The sequence below is a fragment of the Heliangelus exortis genome, chromosome 1, assembly GCF_036169615.1.
Source record: "Heliangelus exortis chromosome 1, bHelExo1.hap1, whole genome shotgun sequence".
Classification (NCBI taxonomy): domain Eukaryota; kingdom Metazoa; phylum Chordata; class Aves; order Apodiformes; family Trochilidae; genus Heliangelus; species Heliangelus exortis.
Genome location: NC_092422.1, coordinates 3,693,568 through 3,720,376, shown reverse-complemented (window position 1 = coordinate 3,720,376; position 26,809 = coordinate 3,693,568). Strand labels below are relative to the sequence as shown.

Below are 26,809 nucleotides of genomic sequence, written 5' to 3'. Positions count from 1 at the left end.
ATAGAATCACAGAATGGTTTGGGTTGGAAGGGACCTCAAAGATCATCCATTCCAGCCCCCTGCATGGGCAGGGACCCCTCCCACAGCCCAGGTTGCTCCAAGCCCCATCCAACCTGGGCTGAGACACTGCCAGGGATGGGGCAGCCACAGCTTCCTTGGGCACCCTGGGACAGGGGCTCAGCACCCTCACAGGAAAGAATTTCTTCCTATTGTGTAACCTAAATCTCGAATTTTTAAGTTTTAAGCCATTTCCCCTTGTCCTCTCACTACACACTCTGGCAAAAAGCCCTCCCCCAGCTTTCTTGGAGCCCCTTCAGATATTGGAAGGTTGCTCTGAGCTCACCTGGGAGCCTCCTCTTCTCCAGGCTGAACAACCCCAATCCCTCAGCCTGGCTTCCCAGGGAGCTGCTCAGCCCTCTGAGCATTTCAGTGGCTCCTCTGGACACCTTCCAGGAGCTCTGTGTCCTTCTGATGCTGGGGACTCCAGAACTGGACACAGGACTCCAGGTGGGGTCTCAGCAGAGCAGAGCAGAGGGGGAGAATCCCCTCCTTTGACTTCTCCTCTGGGCTCCTTCTGATGCCAGGGATGGGGCAGCCACAGCTTCCTTGGGCAACCTGGGACAGGGGCTCAGCACCCTCACAGGAAAGCATTTCTTCCTAATATGTAACCTAAATCTGTACTTTTTAAGTTTTAAACCACTTCCCCTTGTCCTCTCCCACTAGATCAGGTTGCTCAACTTCCTTGGGAATCTGTTCCAGTGTCCCACCAACTCTCACAGGAAAGAATTTCTTCCTAATGTGACATTTCCACACATGGATCTGTTCAAGCAATACCCTCAGTCTCTTTGATTGCTCAGCCCCAGGTTTCTTGCCTGCTGTTGTGGGGTTTTGATGGAGAAACAAAGGAGTTTTGTGTTTGTTTGTGTTCCTGCAGTGGAGGCCATGTTCTCAGCCATGTGTGAATGCCAAGCTCTGCACCCTGACCCAGATGATGAGGATTCAGACAACGATTACGAGGGGGACGAGTACGATGTTGAGGCCCATGGTTTGTAACTCTTGTTTCTTTGTTTCTCTTCTTCTTCACTTGGATACCTGGAGCTTCTCCTAAGCTATCTGCCTTGGGATGGTTCGGTCTGCTAAGCTCCTTGTTTATTACTCATCTCACCAAAGCGTTCTTTTTGCCACAGGCAGAGTGTAAAAACTCAGAAATCTGTAGAAAATCTGGAGTTAAGCTGCCACAAGTCACTGGAGTTCAGCAAAAACATTGTTCTCAAAAGCCTGGAGACACAAACATCAGCCTTTCCTTTTCCCAGGTTCAGTGCCCACACTGTGGCATGGTCAGCTCACATCCCTAGTTGTGTTCTGTGACTGATCTAAGCACTCTTTTTGCCTCAGTCAGTTAATTTGAGCATAATTTCATGGAATCATAGAAAGGTTTGGGTTAGAAGGGACCTTAGAGATCATCAACCTGCCTGCCCTGGGCAGGGGTGCCTCTAAAATAGGCAAGGCTGCTTAAAGCCTCATTCAGCCATCCCTTAAACACCTCCAGGGAGGGGGCAGCCACAACTTCTCTGGGCAATCTGTTCCAGTCTCACCACCCTTGTCCTGAAGAGCTTCCTAAATCCAGTCTAAACCTGTTCTCCTTCACTTTAAAACCATTTCCCCTTTTCCTCTCACTGAACACTTAGGAAAAATCTCTCTCCAGCCTTCCTGTGGGTTCTCTTTAGGTATAATTTCTGTAGCTGTTGTCCTGCTCCTCCACCTCTGCTTGATGCCAGCTCTTAAACTTAGGTCTGACCAACACAAATTTGTCTTTGCAGAGCTGGGACAAGGTGACATCCCCACTTTTTACACTTATGAAGAAGGATTGTCACATTTAACTGCAGAGGGCCAGGCCACCCTGGAGAGGTTAGAAGGCATGTTAGCCCAGTCTGTCAGCAGCCAGTACAACATGGCTGGAGTGAGAACAGAGGACTCTATAAGAGAGTATGAAGGTAAGAAAAGCTGTTTTTTTAATCCTTACTAAAGAATATTTGGAATTATTTCTCCAGCCAGGCTAATGCACAATGATGGTGATGTTTTCCTGCACTGTGAGCATTATCAGTGGGTTTATCCTGGTTCACAACTGCAGATTATCAACATGCTTGTGGTCCTGGGCATCATGGTGTCTGCTTTGCATTGATTAATGAGTTAATTAGTGAGTTAAGAGTGTTAAGAGTTCTTGATTCTTACTGGTATGATTTGTTGGAAGAGTGGTAGGATGAAGTTGATTTAGGATTTGGAAAAAAAAAAATAAAATTAAACTTTTCAGTCTACACTGGGATCAGGAAGCAATTTCCACTCTAAATGGGTAATAGTATTTTTTTGCCTTAAAATATTCTAAATTGTAGGTTAATAATTCTCTCTGCAGAGTTCATTGTGAATTCAGAATAATTGACATACACTGGAAAAAAATCTGCTTATTGAAAGATGTAGTCCCTTAATCTTAGTGATTGTTCAAACATATTTAATAAGTAAATTTTTTTTGGTGTTGTTTTGTTGGTTTTTTTCTGAGGAAAAAAGAACAATCTCAAATTTTACCTTTTCTGCATGCTGCTTCTCTGAACAGTGTTACCTGGGAGAAGAACAGGGAAGCAGTTTAGTAGCATAGTGCTTTTTTTGCCTTTTTTTTTTCATGGTGTTTCAGTGCCATCTGACATTTTTGAAGGATGAAGAACCATAGAATCACAGAATGGTTTGGGTTGGAAGGGACCTCAGAGATCACCCATTCCAGCCCCCTGCATGGGCAGGGACCCCTCCCACAGCCCAGGTTGCTCCAAGCCCCATCCAACCTGGGCTGAGACACTGCCAGGGATGGGGCAGCCACAGCTTCCTTGGGCAACCTGGGACAGGGGCTCAGCACCCTCACAGCAGAGAATTTCCTCTGAATATTCAAGCTCAGTCTCCCCTTTTGCAGCTTGAAACCATTCCCCCTCCTTCTGTCACTCCAAGTCCCTCCCCAGCTTCTGGGAGGTGCTCTAAGGTCTCCCCCAGAGTTTTTTCTTCTCCAGGCTGAACAACCCCAACTCTCTCAGCCTGGCTCCAGAGCTGCTCCAACCCTCTGAGCATCTTTGTGGATTCCTCTGAACTCCCTAAAACAGCTCCATGTCCTTCCTTTGTTGGGGGCTCCAGAGCTGGACCCAGGACTCCAGGTGGGGTCTCAGCAAAGCAAAGCAGAGGAGGAGAATCCCCTCCCTTGCCTTCTGGCCATGCTGCTGGTGAAGCAGCCCAGAACATGGTTGGTTTCTGGGCTGCTCACTCACATTTCTGGCTTGGGTGAGCTTTTCATCAACCAACACCCCCAAGTCCTTTTCCTCATTGCTGTTCTCAATCCATTCTGTGTCCATTCTCTGTTTTTGTGCTTGGGATTGCCCTGGCCCATGTGCAGGACCTTGCACTTGGCCTTGTTCATCTTCATGCAGTTTGCACAGGTCCCAAGAGACCCATGATGCAGCTGTTGTGTTTTTGGCTATCAGCTTGTCTAGGATAGTGAACAGAATAATAACTAATCTGTTCTTATACACATGGGTGATTTTCTAATCTTTATTTGTTTTTTCAGTTGCTTACATGTTCTCTTTGTTCACCGATTTTGAAAAAAATTACATGTAATATAAAGAGAACCTCAGGTGATACCCTCATTTTTCAGCAGAGCCCTCCATTTGAAATTTTTTTGAGGTTTTTGAACCCCAGAGTTTTGAAAATTAAAACTACTTGAACAGCAAGTATGTCATGTATCTCAAAGCTGTCTTTATCAGTTTCATTTGCCTCCCTAGTCTTACTTGCTATGTTACTGCTTCTTGGTTTGCTACAATTATTAATGCCCCCCTCCTAATTCCAGTTTCAGGATTTATTTTTTTACATTTTAGCACTGAGCAATTGTTCTTTTTTTTCAGCTTGATGGCTGAATGCAGTTTCAGAACAGGATCAGCCTGCTTCTTTTGGAGCATCATTAAAGCTATCATGCTAAAAAGGAATCACACCATTTGTAAGACCAAAACTTCATTTTAAAAATGAAGTAGTTTAAATCTGCTATTTAAGCCTTTTTTATGGTAGGGTGAGACAAGATTGTAGGAAGCAGTGATGTCTTTCAGTGATGGCAGAGCTGGAACAAAACCACAAAGGTGTGAGCACATCAGTGTTCCTTTAGGCAGCTTTTAGAAGCTCAGCAGAGAAGTTTTCTGCTCTGGCCATCTCAGAGGACACTCCCTGTTGTTCCTGTGATGTCCCCTGCCTGCCAGCCCACCATGTGACATAGCACTGGCTGTTGTTTTCCAGATGGGATGGAAGTGGACATAGCACCAGTAGTTGCAGGGCAGTTTGAAGATGCAGAAGTTGATCACTGAGGAAGACATCTGCTGCTGTAAGTTCTGTCTCCCAGCACCCATGCTTTGCCAGCTTGCAGAGCCTTCCCAGCTCTGTCATTTGTGTAATACAGGTGATCCCAGATCTCCTCTGGGAAGTGTCTTGTGGGAGCAGGGTGTGATGTAGGAAAGGAGAAGGTAGTTAATTATCCATCCAAAATTCCCTGAAGGTGTCAACCATCCTGCTCTGTGTGGATGTGCCTGTCTGGAAGCCCTGTAGTAGATTTCAGAACTGTCCCATCTCAAAGGTTCTTAAATGCTGATAGATGAATGCTGGAGCCATTGCTGGGAAGTTCCTGTCCTTGGTATCCATTATTTCACCCTTAGTGTGGAAGATTTCCCAGGTTTCTCAAGGGGGCAGAACACTTCCCAGCATTGCAACTCCAGCTCTGCCTTCACAGGAACAGTTCCTGGAAAAATTACCAAGCAGTCTGGGTGGGATTCTGTCAGAAGTGCACAGCTTGGAGACAACACCCTGCTTAGGTGGTTGTAACTACACCACCTGCACTGCTTCTCCCCTCTCAGTGGCATTACAAGACGTGTCAACTTTTCCTTGCTGGCCCTTGGGGAAGGGGAGCAGCAGCCTCTGCTGGGGCTGTGTTTGTGGGGTTGCACTGGGATTCCCCCCCCTGCTCCAGCAGTGCTTGCTTGTGCCCAGTTTGCACGTGCTGCTTGAGCTCTGGTGTTGTTCCAGTTCTTCTGCCTCAGGATTGAGGCTGCCAACCTCCCCCTTAGAGCAAGAGCAGGAGGACTCTTGCCCTTGGAATGCCAAGGAAGAGAACTCTGGGGCAGGCAGCCAAAAGTTTGTGGGTGAATAGAGGGAGCAGGTGAGGAAATGCTTAAAAAAGTTTGGAAATGGGTCAGAAATAGTTGGGTTGGGATCACTGTGTCACTGAGAAAGATGCAGTCCCTGAGAAGGGCTTTGCACACCCTCTCTCCTTTTCCTCCTCCACTGTTTTTTTTTTCTTGTTTGCTGCCAATACTCCTGCAGTTCTGAAAGTTTCTTGAGTAGCCCTGTGTTCACTTGCTGATCCAAACTGCTGCTCTTCCTGAATTAGTATTTACTGTTTAGTGTCAGAGCTCAAAGTTTTTTTCACTTGCACTTTCAGAGGGGAGTCTTTCCAAAAAAAAACCAAAACCAAGGTACTGGTTGCCTTGCCAGTGGTCAGTTACCTTCTTTGGTAAAGGAGACATTTTAAAAGGAGTAAAACTCATCAGGAGGAAAACTCCTGAGCTGTAGATGAAGTGCCTCCTAGTGAATGGAAAACTTGGTTCTGGTGACTCTGTCTCCAAGATTATTTCATTCCATGGTTTATTAAAAAAAATAAATGATGCTGTTGAAAATTCAGATTTGAAAGCTTATTGTTCTGCTTTGAACTTGAGCAGGATTAATGAAATTTAGTGGCTGGTAGGTGATCTCTTAACCTGAACATGCTGGTGGAAGTGGTGTTGCCTGTTCTTCTAGCCAAGCACAAAATACACCCTACTGTAAGAAGTAGTTCTGGTCAGGAGAATTCTTCCCTCTGCTTACCCTGTGTTCTCCACAGAACAGCAGGTGGCTGTGGGAGACACAAATGAAGGTGTGACCTGACAAGATGGGCACTTGCAGGTCTGTGCTCATCACCCTGCCAACAAAGTTAAATTTGAGGGTGGCTTTGTGGGACTCTCAAAAACAGGGGCAGAGAGGGAGCACACTGGGATTTCTGTGGAGCAGCTTGGCCCTTTAGACTTTCTGAACTGCAAAAAATAATCTCCAGGAACATCTTGTGGGTGATCCTTTAGAGAGCAAGGTGCTGCCCTGCCTCTGAAGCTTTGCCTTTGTGGGTTGCTGGTGTTGCTCATCACTGCTCGTTACCCAAATGAGATGTGACAGTTTCCTGCTGAAGCTCCTGGATGATTTCCTGGCAGCCCACGTGGGACATTTCCACTGGTCTTGTAACAGGCAGTGTTTTGTCTGTCACATCACGAGGCTGCAGTGATTGTTCTGAAGCAACTGGTGTGTCTGTGCAGGGTGTAACTACAGGCTGTCAGCACACCCTGTCCTGGGCTGACCCGAGTTTATAGCTGCTGTAAAAGGCAAAAGATGTTCAGCCCTTCTGAAAATCAGGTTTGCAGGCAGTGGAGAGCTGCTAGCCTGTAAATAAGCTTCAATTTTAATGCCAATGATGTAAACTTGTGTCTTTCAGATTCTTCTTGTGGCACTTCCAGAATCAGCTGTAAAACTGAAGGCATTGCAGTGACTATCAGGAGTTAACATTTCTTTTCATGACCTAAGCTTAGCCATCTAGGTCTATAAATGCTTTTATAGATGTTTAAAACAGGATTTGACATTTGTGACCACTATGGGGTTATCTAAAAAAAGCAAAACAAAACAAACAAAAAACCAATAAAACCTCTTGCATCTAACACTTGAATGGGGCTAGTCAGGGGTCATTTCAAAGAAGCCTTTGTAGGAATTCTGGGACTATCAGAAATAAACCTGTAAGTAGAACAGAATTTTAGATTGTCCTAGAATTTTCCATATTTTTGTACCTGTTCATTGTGTTGGCGGAGTAAAATGGAAATAGAAATGGTACAAAGTTTGACTAAAAGGATATCGGGTTGGCCAAGGATTAAAATCAAAGCTAAATTTCATGCCTCTGAAGTATAAGTGGCTTTATTAGTTCAGTGCTGTCCCTTTCATATCTCTGAGAGGAGAGCTTGGGTGATACAGGAGATGGAATAAGGTCTGTACAGTCCTTAAAAGGAGAACTGGCTTTTGTCTTTGTATTAAATGTTAACAACATTGTTAAATAAACTAAGATTTTTTTTTTTTTGTATCTCACAACCAACTCTGTGTTGCAGTTCTCAGTCCTTTCCTTCAGCAAGCCTATGACAACTCTGAGCTGGAGTTTTAGCACTCTCTTCTCTAACAAAAAAGTCCAGTGGAGCCACTTTCATTATTTACTTTGATGTGAGAATAAAAGGGCAGAGCATTTGCAGAGTGTATCTGTTTCAAATTTAGGAACCAAACTTCAGGTTGCAAGAGATGAGTCCTGCTGGAGCTTTTACTGTTTAATTTCTCTGCATGGTGGTCTGGGGCAATGTCAGCAAATCCAAGTTGTTTGGGTTTGGTTTTATTTTTGATTTTTTTTTTCCCCTCTACTATTCAAATGAAAGTCTAATACTAAAAAATTCCATTTGCATTCTTTCAATATAATTATGTGGGGATATGAAGAGCTTTCTTTGCCAGCCCTACACTCTTGGAGTTGTTACTGAGTGGTCCTGCCCTGCTGGGATAGAGTTTGGCTTCAAGGTATGTGAAAATTATAACCACCCTGTTGAATATTCATTAGGAATGCCAGTCAAATAAGTGATGATTTAGGACTCTTGTGAACTCCTGATGCTGCTGAATAAATGAAGTATTGAGGATGTTAGGCAACAAGACATTCTACAAGAAGAGGTCTTTCCTAGCCCTTCTGTATACAAATGTATAATTATTTATGTAAATACAGAGTGAAAAAGGAAGGTACAGAGGGATGCTTTGTTTTTGCACTGGGATTTGGAGAATCTTCACTGTTTGAGATTTCAGGCCAGCACAGATGCACAAAAACTCCCACCAATACTGTAGTTTAGAACACAAAGCTCATACAATTCTAAATTAGTGGTTAAACAGCCTTTGGATTTTAATTTTTATGTTCTGGTGTGGATCTCAGTTGTTGGAGTGCAGTCTGTTTGTTTTTCACATCAGACTGCAGGCTGTCCCCTCTCCTGGCAGCTGGGCACAGTTACCTTAGAGGGAGCTGGATTAAACACAGCTCCTCCCAGTACCCTCACAAATGGCTGAGAAGTACAGAATCATAGAATCATAGAATTGGCTGGGTTGGAAGGGACCTCAGAGCTCATCAAGTCCAACCCTTGATCCACTCCCCCCGTGGTTCCCAGCCCATGGCACTGAGTGCCACATCCAGGCTCTTCTTAAATATCTCCAGGGATGGAGAATCCACCCCTTCCCTGGGCAGCCCATTCCAATGTCTGATCACCCTCTCCGTAAAGAAATTCTTTCTAATGTCCAACCTAAACCTCCCCTGGCACAACTTGAGACCATGGCCTCTTGTCTTGCTGAGAGTTGCCTGGGAAAAGAGCCCAACCCCCCCCTGGCTCCAACCTCCTTTCAGGGAGTTGGAGAGAGTGATGAGGTCTCCCCTGAGCCTCCTCTTCTCCAGCCTCAACACCCCCAGCTCCCTCAGCCCTTCCTCACAGCATTTCTGCTGGATCCCTTCACCAGCCCAGTTGCCTCCTTTGGACCTGCTCCAGCACCTCAATCTCCTTCCTGAGCTGAGGGGCCCAGAACTGGACACAGGACTCAAGCTGTGGCCTCCCCAGGGCTGAGCACAGGGGCAGAATCCCTTCCCTGGACCTGCTGGCCACGCTGTTCCTGAGCCAGCCCAGGATGCCATTGGCCTTCTTGGCCACCTGGGCACACTGCTGGCTCCTCTTCAGCTTCCTGGCAATCCAGACTCCCAGGTCCCTCTGGCTGCTCTCCAACCACTCTGTCCCCAGCCTGGAGCTCCCCATGGGGTTGTTGTGGGAAGTAGGAAGCTCCAGAAAGGAGAATTTGTGTTGGAAGGATGCAGAGCTCCAGGAGCAGACATCTTAACATGCTTCTAATCACTAGAGCAAGATTAATTCCTGCCAGGTGGAAACAAACCTGGATGAGCCCCGAAGGTAGCACTGAGAAGTGTCTTGTTTGGGCTGACAAGTTTTGTTCTCAATAAGATTTTGTATTTAAGCTGTGTGAAAATGTTCTGGATGCACTTGATAAGCATTCATTACTTTGAATGTAAAATATTTTTTTCTGTACTACCAAAAATAGTTAAACTCTTAGTTCCTAACTTAGCTTTATATTTCATTCTTTCTTTTACTTCTTGGGGTTTTTTTTCTTTTTTTGGGGCCCTAATTTAGTCAATTTAAGGTTTGTCTATTTCTTAGTTCCTTTTACTTTCAGTTTATATTCTAGTGTATGTTATATTCTAGTGGCCCTAAAATGGAGCAACTACTTATTAATCACCCAGCTTTGTACAGGTATTTTAAAACCTATATATTCTGCCAAGATAAACACTGTAGACATAGAGAAGTCAGACCTGACCTCTTTGCTTTATGGACTTTGCTTTTGCAGGCTGCCAAAAATGACATGGAAGTGGGGCCTCTAATCTTAGAAACCTTGGTTGTCTGTAGGTTTGTATCTGTGCTTTCTCTTTTCCCTGGTCACCTGTTTTTATGCTCTTTGAGGTTTATTTTTGAGGCCTTTTCCCTGTGGATGGATGACATGCAAGTAAGTTCTTTATGTAAGGCCCATTCCATAGGAATTGAGGCTAAAAACTGGGCTTGAGTGCAGCAGTAAAAGCAAAGTCCCAGGGAGAAAATAAAACAGATCTCTAAGGTATGGATCACTTTAAAAATAGGTAAAAGGGATAAAAAACAGTAAATCAAGAACATGACAGGTAGAAGGGTCCCAAAATACTTGTTTTTGAAGCAGTACATGGGATTACAGTACCTGTTTTTCAGAGGTTGCTGCTCTAGCAGCCCTCTGGGGCTGATATTTATAAATCAGTGGAGGATGCAGAGCTCAGGGATGGGATCTCTCACCAGGCTCACAGGGTGGGGATGGTCCTTGCCATGAAGAGTTTTACTGAAGATCAGTTTCCTTTAGTAGGTCTACACACAAGTATCCAAATGCTGCTGCAAGACAAACCAGCAGTTCTCCTTCTCTTCAGTGCATTATCAAGCTGTTTTTAAAAAATTTTATTTTAATGACTGAATTACAGGGTCATGGATTAAGATTCTCCCCTATGAAAAGTGTGTCTGAACAGCTGATTTAACTCTGCAGTATAATCTTAAATATACCATGAAAAATTAAAATGAGAAGCTTTTATTGCAACAAGTACAAAATCAGGTGAAAATATTTACTTCCCAAACTCTTTCAAAAGAGATAGCTGGCAAAAGTGGCTGTTTAAGATTTGATCCATAATTTTAGGGTGAAAAAATACCCAAAGTGTCTCATTCTCTCAGAATATGGTCTGCAGGGTGGCTTGGGTAATGAACAGAGGGGCCTTGTGAACCATCTCCTCTTTCAAACCTGGTAACTATGAAGTGAAAAACTGAATTCAGTCTTAAATTTGATAAATACATTTTGGCATAAATAAAAATGAAGCAGCATCCAGAAGATGAAACCTCACTCTAGAAACAGAACTTCAGAGGACATTACCTGTTGGTGCTGTCCCTCTCAGCTGAGGCTGTAAAGGCTGTGCCAGTTTGGGTAGGTCACTTTCCTGTGGTTTTAGCCCTTTTATTTATTCACTTATTTTGCAAATTCTCTCAGCTGAAGCAAAGAATCTGATAAGAGTTACATCACATTGAGGACAAGTCAGGTTCCATACAATTCATCCCTATATACACTGTATTACTTGATTATATGAAGAGGTAGTAGTAATCTCAGATGAAGTAGGTTGCTTGGGGTTTTTTTATCCTAAAATGCCCCTTTATGTCTTCATCAACAGAATTTTATGGTATTTTATTACCACTCTTTCCAACCAAGATTAACATTCAGCAGAGTAAGGGGGACAGGATGTGGCACAGCCTTCTGAAAGGAAGCAAGGGGTTACTTACCTGCACTTGGCTATTATTAAAACAATGTTGGTCCTACAGACTTTTTACTTTTGGTGTAGGGGACCTCTAGATCAGAGGCTTTTGTAGGGAGTAGTGTGGCCTTTTCTTCCTCTCTGAGAAACATTTACTGTGAGTAGGAATATGATGAGGTGACTGACAAGGATGAAATCTTCAGCTCCTTTTTTTTGCAGGTGCCCTGTATGGGAAGGAATCCAATAAAATCAATCCTTGAAAGGACTGGGTGTTTCTCTAAAATTAGTATGGGATGCTGTTGTAAGAAAGGTCAGCAAATGGCACTTATGGCTAAAGTGACAAAAGTTTCAGTGTTTTTAAAAGTCCTTCACATTCATGTGTCTTAACTGAAAATGTTGGCACAAAATCCCAGTGGGCTATTACAAAAGAAGGATTTGAATACAAAGTGGTGAGTCAGATATTTCAAACATGAAATCTGAAAAATACAACTGAAAGGTGACTTGGAAGTCAGTGTCCAGAGTTTTCTGAAAGCTTCCTGTCTGCAGAGGGTGGAAATATTCTGTGATGTCGTAGTGCTAGAGTTCAGGGTCTCAGGATATTCGAGGAAGGATTGCATCCCATATAAAAGCCACAAGTATTGTACCTGAAAAAAAAGGAATTGGAAAAAGGACCTTTCATTTCAATAGTCTTTGAGAAGGACACAGCACTGGTAGTGAAAATAAACATCACACTGAAGTATCTGAGTGTCTAAAATGCAATACAGCAGGGATTGCAGAAAATTGGAATTTTCTGTCAAAAGGGCCAGAGGATCACAGAATCATAAAATGTCTTATTTGGAAGAGACCTTCAAGACCATCCAGTACAACCTTTGTCATTACTTTTTTCACAAACACAATCTTTTTCACAAAGAATGCTTCAACAGACCATGCAAGTGATCCTTATGAGTTAACAATCCTGCTTTTCTTTGGGTATTTAATGTTTTCATTCTGTTTGGTACAAGCCAAGCCAACAGCAGAGCAGTTTGACCAAGTGAATCCAACATGTGCACTTTCCTCTTGCTGTAGGGACCTCCTTGCTTTGTAGCTGGATGTAGAAAAGCCTGAACCAGCAGCTGAACCCCTGCTCCTCAGCCAGCAGCATGAGGTGAGACTGCCAGCAGTGCTTTATTTTTGTAGCTGCATTGAGTTTGGGTGCTGCAAGTGGGGGAAGAGGATCCTGAGTTGTCTGTTTTGTTGGGTTTAAGATCATTCTAGCTTAGGGTTTACTCTGCAGCTGAAAAATGGTAGATTGTAGGTTCTTCATGAGAAAGGTACCTAAATATAGTACATTAAGATCACTTGTGTTTTGGGTTTTTTTTTTGCTCCTGGAAAAAAATGAGTATATTCTGTTATAGAAATGAAGAGGGTTCTGGTTTGACTGTTCCTCACACATGGTTTGTATTTTAGGAAGCTCCTTAGATCACAAAAAAACTCTTACTGGGGGGGATTTTCTCCAGCCCAGCATCCCACTCAGTGCAGGACTATTGCCCATGAGTGTTCTACAAACTCCCAGGGATGAAGCCTGTAGCACTTCTCCAGGTAACTTGTTTCAGTGCTACTGCACCCTGCAGAAGGTTCACCTGGAGTCCAATCTGAACTCTCCTGCCACAATTTGCTGTTGTGACACTGTTTGCCCATGAGAATAACCTCTCTGGTCCTTGTTACTACTCCTTAAATAACTGTTGACAGCTCTTAAAACACCCTTTCACCTCATCTTTGCCAGCCTAAAAAAGTCCAGTTCCCTCACAGATAAGGTGCCACCAGCTTGGTGGCCCTCTAATGAAGGGACCCTTCAGTTTTTTTCATGCTCCTCTTGAACTGGAGGACTCCAGACCAGACATGTTCCTGATGCCACCTCACAAATATTGAGTAAAAGAAGACAAAATAATGTCCCCACTTCTGCTGCCCCCAGTTCTTCATATTATGTGGCTTGTATTGTTTGCAGAGAGGAAAAAAAACTTGTGAACAAACTCACATTCAGGTCACTGGTGAACATACTGAAAAATATCAACACAAATACTGGCACCAGGATACTCTGCATGTTATGGGCCATCAACCAGAGGTCAACCCATTGATCAATAATTTTTCAGGCCAGTGATTTGGCCAGTTTCCCATTTAACAGTCTTTTTGTGTGACCCCTGCTTCTTTGACTTTGAACCAAGAGGGCTGTGGGTGCACTACATCCCCTCCCTCATTCCCATCACCACTCATTTCATCAGCTGGTCAAGCATGGATTGCCCTCAGTAAATCTCTGCTGACTGCTCCTGATCACCTGCCCTGGTTTGGGGCAGGATAAAGGGAATTTTCTGTCTTCTGCTTTTGCTTTCAGCTCAGTCTCTTGTAAGCAGCTGCACTGCTGAAATGAACAGCAAGTTTCTCAGGCAGTGGCTGCTGCTGGGACTGATAACACTCCATGGTTACAGTTCCAGCTGGAGCCTGGGGTGCAGAACCAGGGACACTGCTCAGCTCTGAGGAACATTCTACCCACTGGAAGGAGAGAAGGAGCAAAAAGGTCCCACCTGAACCCCTTCTTTGGGGAGGAAGGGACAAGAGAGATGCCAGAATTGACCAAACAGAGTATTCCATCCCATCCACCTCATCCTCAGGATAAATTGGAGGGATCCCCAGGCTCAAACCCCTTCCTGCTTCCCCTTCTTCCCCTCTCCCTCTTTGCTTGGGCATCCTGGGAGGATCCCATGCATTCCTCTGCTTGTGCTCCTGATCCATCCCAGCCTGAATCTGTGTGTTCCTGCCTCCAGCTCCCAACTGCTGCTGACTCCAGGATTCCAGCCTGGACTTTCCCAGGGCTTCCCTGCAGCCTCAGTGGTGATGTGAGAGTTACTGGGGGAAAGGGAGGAGGAATGTGGTATCCATTTTCTTGTATATTTGTATATATTTAGTAATTTTTCCTATTTATTATTACTGTCTCATTAAAGTTGTGTAGTTTAGTTCCCAACCCATCAGTCTCTCTCCCTTATTCTCTCTCCTTCCCTTATCTGGGAGGGGGATTAATAGAGAGCAGCTGTTAATTGGTTTAATTGCTGGGACAGTGTTAAACCCTGACATCACCTCAATGGCTTTTAAGTGTATGAAAATGGATTCCAAGAGGAGATACTCCCCCATCATCACACTGACTGATATAAGACCAGCTAGCTCATAGTTCTTGTCTTCTCTTCCTTAAAAGCAAGCATAGTATTAGCACATTTCCAATTGTAAGGAAGCTCTTCCAACTTTAACTTTCTGTAAACAGTAAAAGCTGTAACTTTCCATTAGTAATAGACAACAATACCTGGTCAACTGTGCCTGCATTTTTAGAAGAATCCCAGTAAATCCAACAAATGTACATTTAGCCAGCTTCTCTGTGGTTCCTACCCTGTTGTGCCCTCACTGTCTATTGCCTCTTTTACAAAACTACTGTTTTACACAGAGAAAGTTTGAGGAGCAAACTTTGTTTGAAAACCCTGAAGGGAAAAAAAAAATGAAAAAGAAGTACCTCAGCCTTTTCCATGTCACCCATCACAGGTTGTCTCCCCCATCCACCCCCAATGGACTTGGATTTGCTCTGGACTTTTTTTGTGACTTGTATATTTGTAAACCTGTATGTCCTTAGTCTTGGTTCCAGCTGAGCTTTTACATTCCTGACTTGCTCCTAAGTACATGTGCAAAGCTTTTATTCCTTCTTTGCTGCCTGCCACTGGTTCTATCTCTTATGTCCTCTTCTTTGTTCATAGGGAAGCTTCCTGTCTAGCCAGCAGGAAAAGTCTGTCAAAATTCCCTAACTACATGACACATTGTTCCTGGAGAGTGGAATTTTACTGAGCTCTCAGTATTTGAAAAATTAAAACAGGGACATGGAAACATGGGACACTTGTACCATGTGTGGCAGCTTCCAAGAGAATTACTACTGACCTAGCAATTGCCTAAATAATCAGAATTTTGTTCTTCTGAAGTCCAAAGTCTGAACAGCTCTGCTATTTACTTTCCCAGTCTTCCTCTGGACCCTGAACTCTTGTGAGGATTCCAACCCAAGGGGCCATATTCACCACCAGTTCAGGATTACCACTTTAGTGTTTGAATGAGATTGGATTAGTGACAGTTTTCTGGGAACTTCTTGGATTGCACTCACTCACTGCATGAGAGGTTTGCCCTGTCAGATGATGTCTGCAGAGTTAAAACCCCCTAGGAGGACCAGGATCTGGGAGCAGAAGACTTCTGTGAAGCCCAGAAAGGTTTCACTGCTTGTTGCTGAAACTTTTCCATGCTGCCAAGTCCCTGAGATGTTGCTCCCAGCACTGCACATGGACTTGCAGTTCATGTTTCTTTGCTAAGCTCCATGCTTAAGTGTGATGGAAACCTCTGAATATCCTCTCCTCTGAGCAGAAAGGTGAAAGTTTCACCTGTAATCTTCTCCCTTGCTTACCTCCTTTTTTGACACCTAATACCAAGCAATTTTTTTGAACTTTCTTCTATCATGATGGTGAAAGAACATTTTCTTCTAAGGAAGAAGGCCTCTTCTTTGAGGCCTTATGGAACCTGGGCTGTGGGAGGGGTCCCTGCCCATGCAGGGGGGTTGGATCCTGATGATCTTTAAGGTCCCTTCCAACCCAAACCATTCTGTGAGCAGTGTTAGAGTCTTTCTGGTAAAACTGATCTGAAGAAGTGGGCATTGATTCTTTTTCCCCAATGTTAGAAATCTAGCAGAATTCTGGCACCTGTCCAGGGAAGAGCATCCCCTTGTATTGCCCTCACATCCAGGATCTTGTCACCAACTCTTCCATTCATAGCTCTCATCTATCTGGTACTAAAAAAGAAGCATTAGCTCAGTCCCCATCATTACTGGACAAGCAACATGAATTCCTTTGGCAGTACAACAGGATCTTTGTTCCACTGCTACTGCTTCTGTGTTCAGGGTGCAGAATTTAGGCCTCCTTATCCCAAGTCACAAACATTTGCTGACATCTCTATTTCTATCACCTTCACCAAAACATCAGTGAAGCCACTTCTAAGATTATGCTCATGAAAGACCACAGACCACCAGGAGATGAGTTTATCCTAAAAGAAAACTGCCACTTCCTGCTCCTCTTGTGAAGGGGGATAATCAATCTTTCTCTTGTTCTCTCAAAGAAAAATGATTTAAAGTTCACAGTTAAGAAATGACTTATGGCTAGATCAGGGTAGCTGTTACATACTGAATGGTCTCAGGTTCCTTGTCCTCATGGGTGTGTGCAATGCCCATAAATGAAATCATATTGCACTTTGCACTGGCAGTTATGGTATGCAAGTCCATGGTTAAGCATGTGGTAGTTATTACAGCAAATCATAACATAATCCCACTTAGTTTAGGGTTTTTAAATCACTAAAAGTATTCCCCAAATAAGAAGCAAGTAGTTGAACCACCTAAGATGCTGATCCTGGGAAAGTGAGACATCAAATTAGCTTATTACTATGGCTCTGACAGTTTTCTAGGAAGTCTGTAACAGTTTTTCTGCTGACAGGTGGATTCTAAAAGTAGTTTTTACAACTAAATTTAAAATATCCTTTCCCTCATCATCTACTTTTATAATTCTGCTTGGAGGTTCATTTCAAATTAATTTTATTATCAACAAACCAGGCTGTTTTCCTACATGCCTCATCCTTTGTTCCAATGTTGGAACAAAAAATTCTACTCCTATTACTTTCTTATTTTTGAAAAGGTTCAGAAAAAATTAATTTCCTGTTAGATTTATGGATCTGCACTCCTGTATTCATCAGTTTGGTTTTCCAGTTTCTCCTCCATACTCCCACCTCAAACAGCTGACATTTTCACAACTTTTGGTTTATAAGATAAGGTCTATGTGTATCTGTGAAGCTCCTCTGCCTTGTAAAGGGATATTTTTACTACCAACAGACTACTCAGCCCTTCAGGTGATCCACAGACCTGAGATCTGTAACAAAATCTTTGGCTACATTAGAGAAACTGCACAGCAAGTGAGGTATCCTGACTACTCACATCTTTACAACTGCTTAGTCTGGAGTTTCTTTCCCTCATAAATTAAGAGACAGCATATTCTGTGTGCATTTCCTATATGTTAACTAAAAATAACCAGCTGCTCCTGAATTGTCACAGAGATGGAATAGTACTCCCTAATCACATTCAAAATTGCTCAAGTCATGGCTCCATGTTTCTAAACATCTGATTTTTTTCTTAAGCTGAAATCACCTGAAGGCAAAGCAGTTCTCAAGGATGCATCTTGATAAATAAGGAGAACATAATGTTTCAGAATGCCTCCTGTTTCTTTAGATCACTTGCCAAAATATTAAACCCCAAGTAGTTGCAACCTGGAAAAAATCTCAAAGCAGCTATCAGGTTTAAATCAGTTAATTTACCAGAAAGTTAAACCATGGCAAATTCTGAGAAACATCAATGGTTTTCATCAGCTTTGCCCAAGAATCAGAAAGGCTGGAAAAGACCTCTAAGATCACCAAGTCCAACTTTCTAAAACATTTCATTATCTGCTAACTGGAACAGTGCAAGGGCTGTGATCAAGATCATTGTTAGTCATCCTGTCTGGGTATCAAGTTTAACAAAATTGTATTAAAGTGAATTTTAGTTACACTGAGAATTCTGACTCCATTTTTGACTGAGAGCCAATGCCAGCAGAACATGTTGGAACTGGAGCCCTCTGAGATGTTTCCTCTGTACATTTCACATGCTGTGGTACCTTCATCACTCTTGTACCTACTAATAGGATTAACAGTGAGGAAAGGACTCAGGATTAGCAGAGTGCTGCTTTATATACCCTCTAAGCAGAAAGCTCAAGATTTGTGGGGACTGACTGTAAACAACCAACAGCATGAAGTATAATGTGGAGCATTTTCAGCTGCACACAACTAGAAGTTAAAATCAATAGCTTCCAAACTAAAACCCTAATTTAAGTTAGAAAAAAAGAACAGTTACTAGTTACTAGTATTCATTATTCTTAAACTAAGAATAAATAGTTTCCAACAGTCACTGGGGAAAATAAAACATAGCATGGGAGCTTCAAAGCTTAGACACTATGAAGATAAAAAAGATTTGATATTATAATAATAATATTTGTCTCTTTTTTAATTTAACTGGGGAGCCTCATCTCATTTTTAATATTCTGCTAAAATCTCCAGCTGGGACTTTCTTCAGTGTGAGAATTTGCTCCATACCTGAAACAGGCTGGGTTTTAATACCAAGGCATAAAATCCCAAACAGCTTTGAAGGGATCATGCTCCAGAGCAAACAGCTGTTGGTTTGTAACTAACTGGTTAACTCTAACCTAAACTTCTTCCATTTAGAATTGGGCTGATGTGGTATTTTAGTAGGTACCTTTTCTTGCTCAAATTATCCCCAAAATACTTAGATTTTGAATGTAAACATCTAAATGAAACAATTATATAATCTAACATGGTTGTTTCTTAAAATAAACTGATCAAATCCGTAAATACTGTTTTGTGAATAAAACTGATGTTTAGAACTCAGTATTAGGTGCTTGATTCACAAAACAGTGTTACAGGTGCTCTAATAAAGCATTAAACAGGTTTAATATGAACAGCCTACATTTCCAAAACAAAATGGTGATTCTCCATGACTGCTACACATAAGTTGTAATTGACTATTTCCTGCATTTTATTTAAAGCAAAAAACAGGCAGATTATCAAATAAAGAACACCTATTTCCTGGTTTTTGAACCATTTTCCAAATAACAGTTTCTCAAATACGTAAAATATTAGGAACTTACCCAAGGATGGTGCTATCCAATACACTAGTGCATAACTTAAAAAATTGTCATAGAAACAATTTGCATGTAATGAAAAAGCCAGTGCTGGGTTAAATATTGCTCCTGTGAGATTACCACCTGCAATAAAATATAAACAATATGAAATCAAACCATCTTTCCTAATATTTATTTTAAATTCATACTGAAATGCATTTGTACAGTGCTACACACATGCACACCCTGCAATAAAATGAATGAGCAAAAATATTTTGAACAGGTAAACTCTTCACAAGTTATCCAGTGATGTGTTAAACAGTTTAACTGTTTCATAAAATGCTTTAAAATATGAAGTGTAGCCTGAAACTTCCTTTATCTCTTTCTAGCAAATACTGTTTGAGGAGATGAGTTTGGCTAATGTTGAATGTTTCTGCTGATAAAACTCCAAGTTTTTTCTACTAATAGTCTGTATCACGCTTTTAGAAGAGACAGAAATTACACAAACACTAGAAAAAAATACTGAGCTTTTATTACATCCCCATGTCACATGTAGCACATTTGCAAGATAATGGAAGAATTGCCAAACAGTTCTTCTTACCACTCACCTCTGCACTTTCTTGTTAGAACACTATTATCAATTTATACAACATTAAGATTACAATATGGTAGTAACTGAGGGAGAAGGCTTCACTACCATTTTATACCTTGTTTGAAGAAAATAAAAGCAAACACTGTCTTGAAAAAGGAAGCTTCTTTAGAAGCCAAGCATCTTTCCTTGTCTCTGACTTCAGATGTCAATGAAGTTTTTTAAACACTCTCTAAGCAGCTTGATCTGAACATTACACTGTGGAGACTAAACTGAAATTAAACTGCAGATGAACTTGGAGGTAAGTGGTCTTAATTCTGACATGTGCTGTTCCTCTCATTGCAATCCTGCAGAAAAAGCATTACTTAGAACAAAATTATCTGTGTTTCTGTGCTGAGTCAGCAACTACCCATATCTGCTTTACCTATTAATGTGTTCCCATCCAGTATTATATAACTGTGCCTAATTAGTTGCTGAAAGGTTATTCTTGAGTTTCCCAAGTAAGATAGCATGAGCTTTGCCCTCATCCTTTGTACAAATTCCACAGAGTTTTGACCCTCATTTGTTACAACCATGCAATCATTCACCCAACCTTTCAGGGAGGTCTCTGTCATTCTCCTGTATTCCTCTTTCTATGCACTAATTATTTCTTTCACACTGTTGTGGAGAGGTTTTAATCTTTCCACAGTGTGGAGAGGTTTTGATCTTTGTTGACCTACTCAATTTACTCTGATTTTCTATTTTTTTTTTCCATAGCAACTCAGAGTCACTGTGCAGTCTGTAACTCTGCACAAACACATTAACAACTCCTCCTGTTGCCAGGAGGGCCCTTTAAACTCACTCACTTTGCTTTGATCTGTTTATGAATTCACTGCTTCTGCTTTTACAGTCACAAACACACGTTTGAGAGCAGAATTTTGCTCTTGTGATGCTGTTGATGTTTCTGCATTAGACAGAGTTGTAATTGCTGTATTTCTTCAGTATTCATTACTACAAACTACCAACCATGGGCCAAGGCCACTGGTACAGTCACACTTAAAAATATTTATTAAACAGCTGTGTCTGTGTACCAGAAAAGATCAATGATGTCAAGGCAAAAGAAGTTTAACATCTTTGCTGTTGTACACATAAAAAGGTGAAGTTAATGTCTGCTCCACACCATGTGGGAGAAAGAATTTTTAACTTTTGAAATTACTAAAGGCAAAACCAAATTAGAAGGAAACTTGGAATTAAAAATATGCCTGTCATTTTTTACCTTGATATGTTAGGCTCAGAAACATCTAAGCAAATTTCATGGAATTCTGACTTAATACTTCCTGCAAATGAAAAAGCCCTCAAAAGGTGTATTTTTTTCTTCCCCTAAATAAATATTTTTCCCAAAGGAAACGTCCAAAAATAGTCTGTACCAACATGTGTATATGGTCTGCATCCTTAGCTTCTGAAACATTCCCTTACTATTCAAAGACATCATATTCTCTTTTTCCTTCTATTCAGTAGAAGAAACAGTGAATGCAGTGTTGGAGCTTTTGTGTATAGTATGCACTATTATAAAAATTTGGTCTATGCAAGTCTACCTGTAAAAAATAAAAATTTTAAAATATGCAAAAGTAGAAGAAAAACTAAAGGGACAGGTTGTAATTTTGAAAATACTTATAGTATAATCTTTTGTTATTTGTTGCAGTAAGTTGCATGGCTTACCTAAGTACTCCTTAGTACTTCTGAGTACTAATTGTACTACATACAATCTAAAGTTTTTGAGCACTACATATGTATCAATACATTTAGACAGGTGTAAGCCATGGGCTGGCCTTCAAAATTTTACCCAAACCAAAGCTGATGTGGATTAAGAGAGAATTCTTCTTACAGTTTCTTACAGTCTTTTTAAAACTGCAATCATTCCTCTTAAAAGACAATGAATGGAATGAAATATGATATACTAGGTAGTAGTTGTATTTTCTAAAATGTATGGTCCATTCAAAACTGTGATAATCTTGGATTCTGAAGGCACATTTGAGTTGTTTTTTTAAATCAGACTGTGAAAAAAAATCATTAGCATGAATTCTGTTTTGTGAGTTGAATGTACCTTGCTTAACCCCTAGCTAGAACACTTTATCTGTCAAAGCTTGAAAAAAAACATAATTCATACAATATTCTAAACTATTTGCTATTTTTGTAGAAAAACAAAAAAGAGTATTGCCTGTTTGTCTAAATCAGCATTGCTTTGCCTAAATTTGGGCTGGTTGTCCAGCCCTTTGGTTCTGGGTAAGGAAGAAAGTCCCATTGAAGAAGCACTCCAGTTCTTTCTAAAAAGTTTCAGGTTTCCTCAGAATGATCCAGCCAAGTTAAGCACCTGCCTGGCTTCAGTCTGTCAAACCTGTAGAACTGTGGAACTCCAGTGGGAGGTGTCCCTGCCCTTGCAGGGGAGTTGGATCTTGATTTTTAAGGTCCCTTCCAACCCTAACCACTCTATGATTTTATTAACTTTTCCTGCTGCAGGCCAGCACTCATAACACTGAATCTGGAAGTCACTCTTCCTACAGTGTGCATCAAGGACTGTTGCTCAAACTGGAGGTGTGGACACAACAAGATGCAGATGTTTCTGTGCACCAGACAGGTTGTGGCCTCCTACCAGGTCTTTTGGTGTTGCCTCAGCTACTTGGAATGCTGTCAGGGAGCTGTGGGAGGAGGGTCCTGATCAGCAGCCCTCAAAAATGAGGAGAGCAGGAGAAAGCATGATATCCTGGAGAAGGTTTGGGTGGAAAGAGGTTGGGGAAGTGTAGAGTTTTGCATTTGGGGAAGAACAACACGATGTCCCAGTATAGGTTGGGGGCTGACCTGCTGGAGAGCAGTGTAGGTGAAAGAGACCTGGGGGTCCTGGTAGACAAGAAGATGACCATGAGCCAGCAATGTGCCCTTGTGGCCAAGAAGGCCAATGGCATCCTGGGGTGCATTAGAAAGGGTGTGGTTAGTAGGTCAAGAGAGGTTCTCCTCCCCCTCTATTCTGCATTGGTGAGGCCACACCTGGAGTATTGTGTCCAGTTCTGGGCCCCTCAGTTCAAGAACGACAGGGAAGTGCTTGAAAGAGCCCAGCGCAGAGCTACTGAGATGATTAAGGGATAAGGAACTTTCCTTATGAGGAAAGGCTGAGGGAGCTGGGTCTCTTTAGTTTGGAGAAAAGGAGACTGAGGGGTGACCTCATCAATGTTTTCAAATATGTAAGGGGTGAGTGTCAGGGAGATGGAGTTAGGCTTTTCTCAGTGGTGACCAGTGATAGGACAAGGGGTAATGGGTGTAAATTGGAGCATAGGAGGTTCAAGTTGAATATCAGAAAAAATCTTTTTACTGTAAGGGTGACGGAGCCCTGGAACAGGCTGCCCAGGGGGGTTGTGGAGTCTCCTTCACTGGAGACATTCAAAACCCACCTGGACACGTTCCTAGGGGATGTACTCTAGGGGGCCCTGCTCTGGCAGGGGGGGTTGGACTAGATGATCTTTCGAGGTCCCTTCCAACCCCTAGGATTCTATGATTCTATGATTCTATGAAATGTGGGCAAAGGGAGTCAGCAAGGATGGTTTGAGAACCTCTGAGGTGTCCTACATCTACCTACCTAACCCTCCACTAAAAGATATCTGTGTCTTCATCACAGAAAGAAATGGATAGCAGCAGCCTGTTCCCACACTCAACTTGGGTTTTACACCCTCCTCTACTTCAAGAGGCTTCAATCCACATCTTAGGAGTGCAAATTAACACCGGGCTCACGACTGCTTCAGGGGGGGATGGCACTTCTCACCTTTGCTTTCAAAGCTGAGTGCACAGCAGATGCAAACCTGAGCAGAATGAACACAAAAGAACTGCATTTTCCACTAAGTAGGGGAAAAAACGAGGTGCAGGATCTGTTCTCAGGAATGCAGATGTATTTTTACAGATTTGATTCTAAGTTAAAAGAAATGTCCAGCAGATTAAAAGGAATAGCACAGGGTGCTCAGCACACAACACAGCAAAAGCTGTGCATGTGGAAAGGGCCTGGGTGCTGCAGGTTTGATGTTTCCTGTAAGTACCTGCAGATCCATTGCACTGGATAGAGAAAAAAATTTCAAGTTTAGGACAAGGAAGGGGACTTGGTAAAAACCCTTTTCCTGCTAGAAAAAGGTATGAGACCAGCCTTAATTCTTTCTGTGAAGCAACAAAGAGAAAGGCAATGTGGCACACATTACTTTATATGACTATTTGCCACGCAGGAAAGAAATGCTAAAAATCAGGAATCCAGCTTTCTGTGCTTGTAGAAGGGGGAGGATAATCTTTGGCCACATTTTTACTAAGCAATTCAGAAATATATTTCATGTGCTAAAATGCACTGACACCTCAGCCTTTAAAAATTAATTTTAGAAAGTAGTTCAAATTGCTAATTTAATTCTCAAGATTCCCTATGGATTTCCTTTAATCTTTCAGGCATTAGCTAATTTCAGCTAAACATAGTGAGTGAAGGGTTTTTTTCATGAATACACCTGAAATTTCAACTGTACTTTATTCTACTAAATGCTATTCGATAGTACAATACAGTTATACCTTTTGGATGAGATGTCAAGGACAGCCCAGATGTTTGCAAATCATAGAATCACAGAATTGGCTGGGTTGGAAGGGACCTCAGAGATCATCAAGTCCAACCCTTGATCCACTCCCCCCGTGGTTCCCAGCCCATGGCACTCAGTGCCACATCCAGTCTCTTTTGAAATATCTCCAGGGATGGAGAATCCACCCCTTCCCTGGGCAGCCCATTCCAATGCCTGATCCCCCTCTCCATCAAGAAATTCTTTCTAATGTCCAACCTAAACCTCCCCTGGCACAACTTGAGACCATGGCCTCTTGTCTTGCTGAGAGTTGCCTGGGAAAAGAGCCCAACCCCCCCCTGGCTCCAACCTCCTTTCAGGGACTTGGAGAGAGTGATGAGGTCTCCCCTGAGCCTCCTCTTCTCCAGCCTCAACACCCCCAGCTCCCTCAGCCCTTCCTCACAGCATTTCTGCTGGATCCCTTCACCAGCCCAGTTGCCTCCTTTGGACCTGCTCCAGCACCTCAAGCTCCTTCCTGAGCTGAGGGGCCCAGAACTGGACACAGGACTCAAGCTGTGGCCTCCCCAGAGCTGAGCACAGGGGCAGAATCCCTTCCCTGGACCTGCTGGCCACGCTGTTCCTGATCCAGCCCAGGATGCCATTGGCCTTCTTGGCTACCTGGGCACACTGCTGGCTCATGTGATTTTGCTCTCTCATACATGGATTTGATCATTTCCTAGAGGACTCTCTCTATGGTGGGGGCTGCAGCACAAGCAAGGAGTTCCACCACCATCTCTCTTCCACCTCCCTGTATCCCAAACTACAGATTCACCTTCCCAGTACAACCCACTCCCAGCAGGGCAGTCCCCAAGTGACATAACTCTGGCACTCCACTGGGGTCAACGGGGAGCATCAACACTCAGCATAAAGAAGTTCAGGCTGACTCCCCGCACCTCTGCCTTCCCACTGCTCCAGAGAGGCTGTGCAGGTGACGTTGACCCAGCTCTGGTCACCCATGAGGTGACAGTCCAGCAGGGACAAGGGGCACAGCCCTGCTGGGCATTACACAGACAGGAGACTCTTGTGAATGACACAACAAGCACCTAGTTTGTTGCTTTTTAAGGTATTATTTATCACTTCTGCACGGATCCTACAAAAAAACTCATTCCTGCTTCTGATTTAAGGATTTAAGGTAGCTCAGTGAGCTGCACTGGTATGAATTATGCATTACTTAAATGCAGAATTTCCATATTTCTAGCCTGTACCTTGCTGTTGCACAATCAGCAGTTTTCCTCTGATGCAGCCCGTGGTGCTCCCTCCCAATGCCACTTGGAAATCAGAGCACATTGTGTGGAATCTCTCACGCTCGACAGTCAGTTTAGAAACAATCCTTCAGCGAGACATTTTAACAGCATTCTGTAAAACTCTTAACGCAATTTACTTGTAGATACGACATAATTTTAAATACCCGATTTCATTCTTAGCCCCACACCTGCCTGGGATCTGACCTGGCAAATTCTACATACACTGCAAACGAGATCTATAAATGTAGGACCAAAGACTTCCCTTGATTTGCAATTTTTTGTACTCTAAAAAAATTAAAATATTTGCATCTTAACATTTTTAAGATTATAGTAATAATAAAAAAACCCAACCTTCCATTACAACTTTATAGCCGGAAGAGAGAAAAAAAGAACAGACTCACCTGCATACACGAGCATGGTGATGAGGAGAGCGATCAAGTGGACTTTATATTTGGGATTAACTCTTTCCATTCGCAGGATGGTCAGCTGGAAAACGACAGAAAAGAGCAGTTCTATGCAGAACGCCTGCACCTCCGTAGTCTGCATGGGGTTGCTGCAGCCCTGTGAGAGCGCTCCAAAATGTGGCTCCGCCATCCCCAGGCTCCAGATAAAGTGCATAAAGATCCTGGCCAGCACCGCAGCCAGGAACTGAGCTCCGATCTTCAGTCCACCCATCCTGACGGGAATCCCCCCGCCCCACATGGGCTGCAAGGTGCCACAGGGGTTGCATGTGCTGCCGGGCAGGCTCAGGCCGTGCAGGACGGTGAAACCGTAGGTGAAGGTGAGGGCGGTGTGAGGCTTGGGTTCCACATTGCCCAGCAGGCAGAGCTCGTTCGTGCAGGCGCAGATCTGGAAGGTGCTGAACATTTCCAAGAGGAAAGTGTAAAGGCGGTGGTGGGAGCGCAGCCGGCGGCGGGTGAACCTCCGGCACAGCCCCACGGCCACCACGATGCCGCCCATCAGCAGCAGCGAGGTCCCGACACCACCGACAGCCATGGCGAGAGTTCCACAGGCCGAAAGGAGTTCACCTTTTGGTCCAGAGACACCGACCTAAAGGGAAAAAGAAAAGCGGGAGAGGGGAAATGTCCACCCCTTCCCCTTTGAGGCCGCTTCAGTCCCCACCTGCAGCCGGACTCACCCTGCGCTGCACGGGAGCAAAGGGCAGGGGAGCCCAGCCGGAGAGGGCTGAGGGCAGCGGGATCCTTCTCCCCTCTTCTCCCCTTCTCTTCCTTCCTCTCCCCTCCTCGGAAGGCGTTAGGAGAAGGCAGGTCTCTCCCGAAGAAGAGGCTCTGCCTTCCCTCAGCCCCGCCGCGCTGGGGCGGACGGAGCTTCCCCTCAGCCCGCGGTGGAGACCGAGAAGGGGAGGGGGGAGGCTCCCGCCCACAGAGGAGCGGGAGCCGAGAGCCAATTTCTGGGTCGGGTCGGTAGCGCAGCCCCTCCGCAGGCGGGTGGGAGCGAGCGGAACCAGAACCAAAACCAGAACAAGCGGTGCCCCCGCGTTGGGCTGAGGCAGTGTTACCCCCGACCAGCACCTCCTCCTCAGCCCCAGCGCGTCCCGGGGCGGCCGCGGGCAGAGAGCGAGAGGGGTG

The 26,809-nt window shown here is 43.4% G+C and overlaps 2 protein-coding genes and 1 long non-coding RNA gene across 4 annotated transcripts in view; 1 reads left to right on the top strand and 2 right to left on the bottom strand.

The window, feature by feature from the left end:
- Nucleotides 1–11,466, top strand: part of CLNS1A (chloride nucleotide-sensitive channel 1A) — an 18,415-nt gene extending 6,949 nt beyond the window's left edge. The window contains exons 4-7 of one of the 2 annotated variants that reach the window (XM_071768188.1): nt 935–1,045; nt 1,821–1,994; nt 4,315–4,399; nt 11,240–11,466. In XM_071768188.1, coding sequence (XP_071624289.1) covers nt 935–1,045; nt 1,821–1,994; nt 4,315–4,382 — 353 coding nt within the window. In that variant the 3' untranslated portion in view covers nt 4,383–4,399; nt 11,240–11,466. Of the gene's footprint in view, nt 1–934; nt 1,046–1,820; nt 1,995–4,314; nt 4,400–6,586; nt 7,232–11,239 lie in introns of those variants that run through there. The other variant, XM_071768107.1, reaches the window with a different exon arrangement.
- LOC139807382 (uncharacterized) lies at nt 3,886–10,121 on the bottom strand. Its single transcript, XR_011730540.1, has 2 exons — nt 9,937–10,121; nt 3,886–4,810 (listed from the first exon to the last, which is right to left on the bottom strand). It is a non-coding gene; the product is annotated as an uncharacterized lncRNA (long non-coding RNA).
- On the bottom strand, nt 10,172–26,809 carry AQP11 (aquaporin 11). The gene is made up of 4 exons (XM_071767973.1): nt 26,359–26,809; nt 25,622–26,270; nt 18,808–18,924; nt 10,172–11,664 (listed from the first exon to the last, which is right to left on the bottom strand). The coding sequence occupies exons 2-4, from the start codon at nt 26,214–26,216 to the stop codon at nt 11,612–11,614; spliced, it is 765 nt and encodes a 254-aa protein (XP_071624074.1). The 5' UTR covers nt 26,217–26,270; nt 26,359–26,809; the 3' UTR covers nt 10,172–11,611.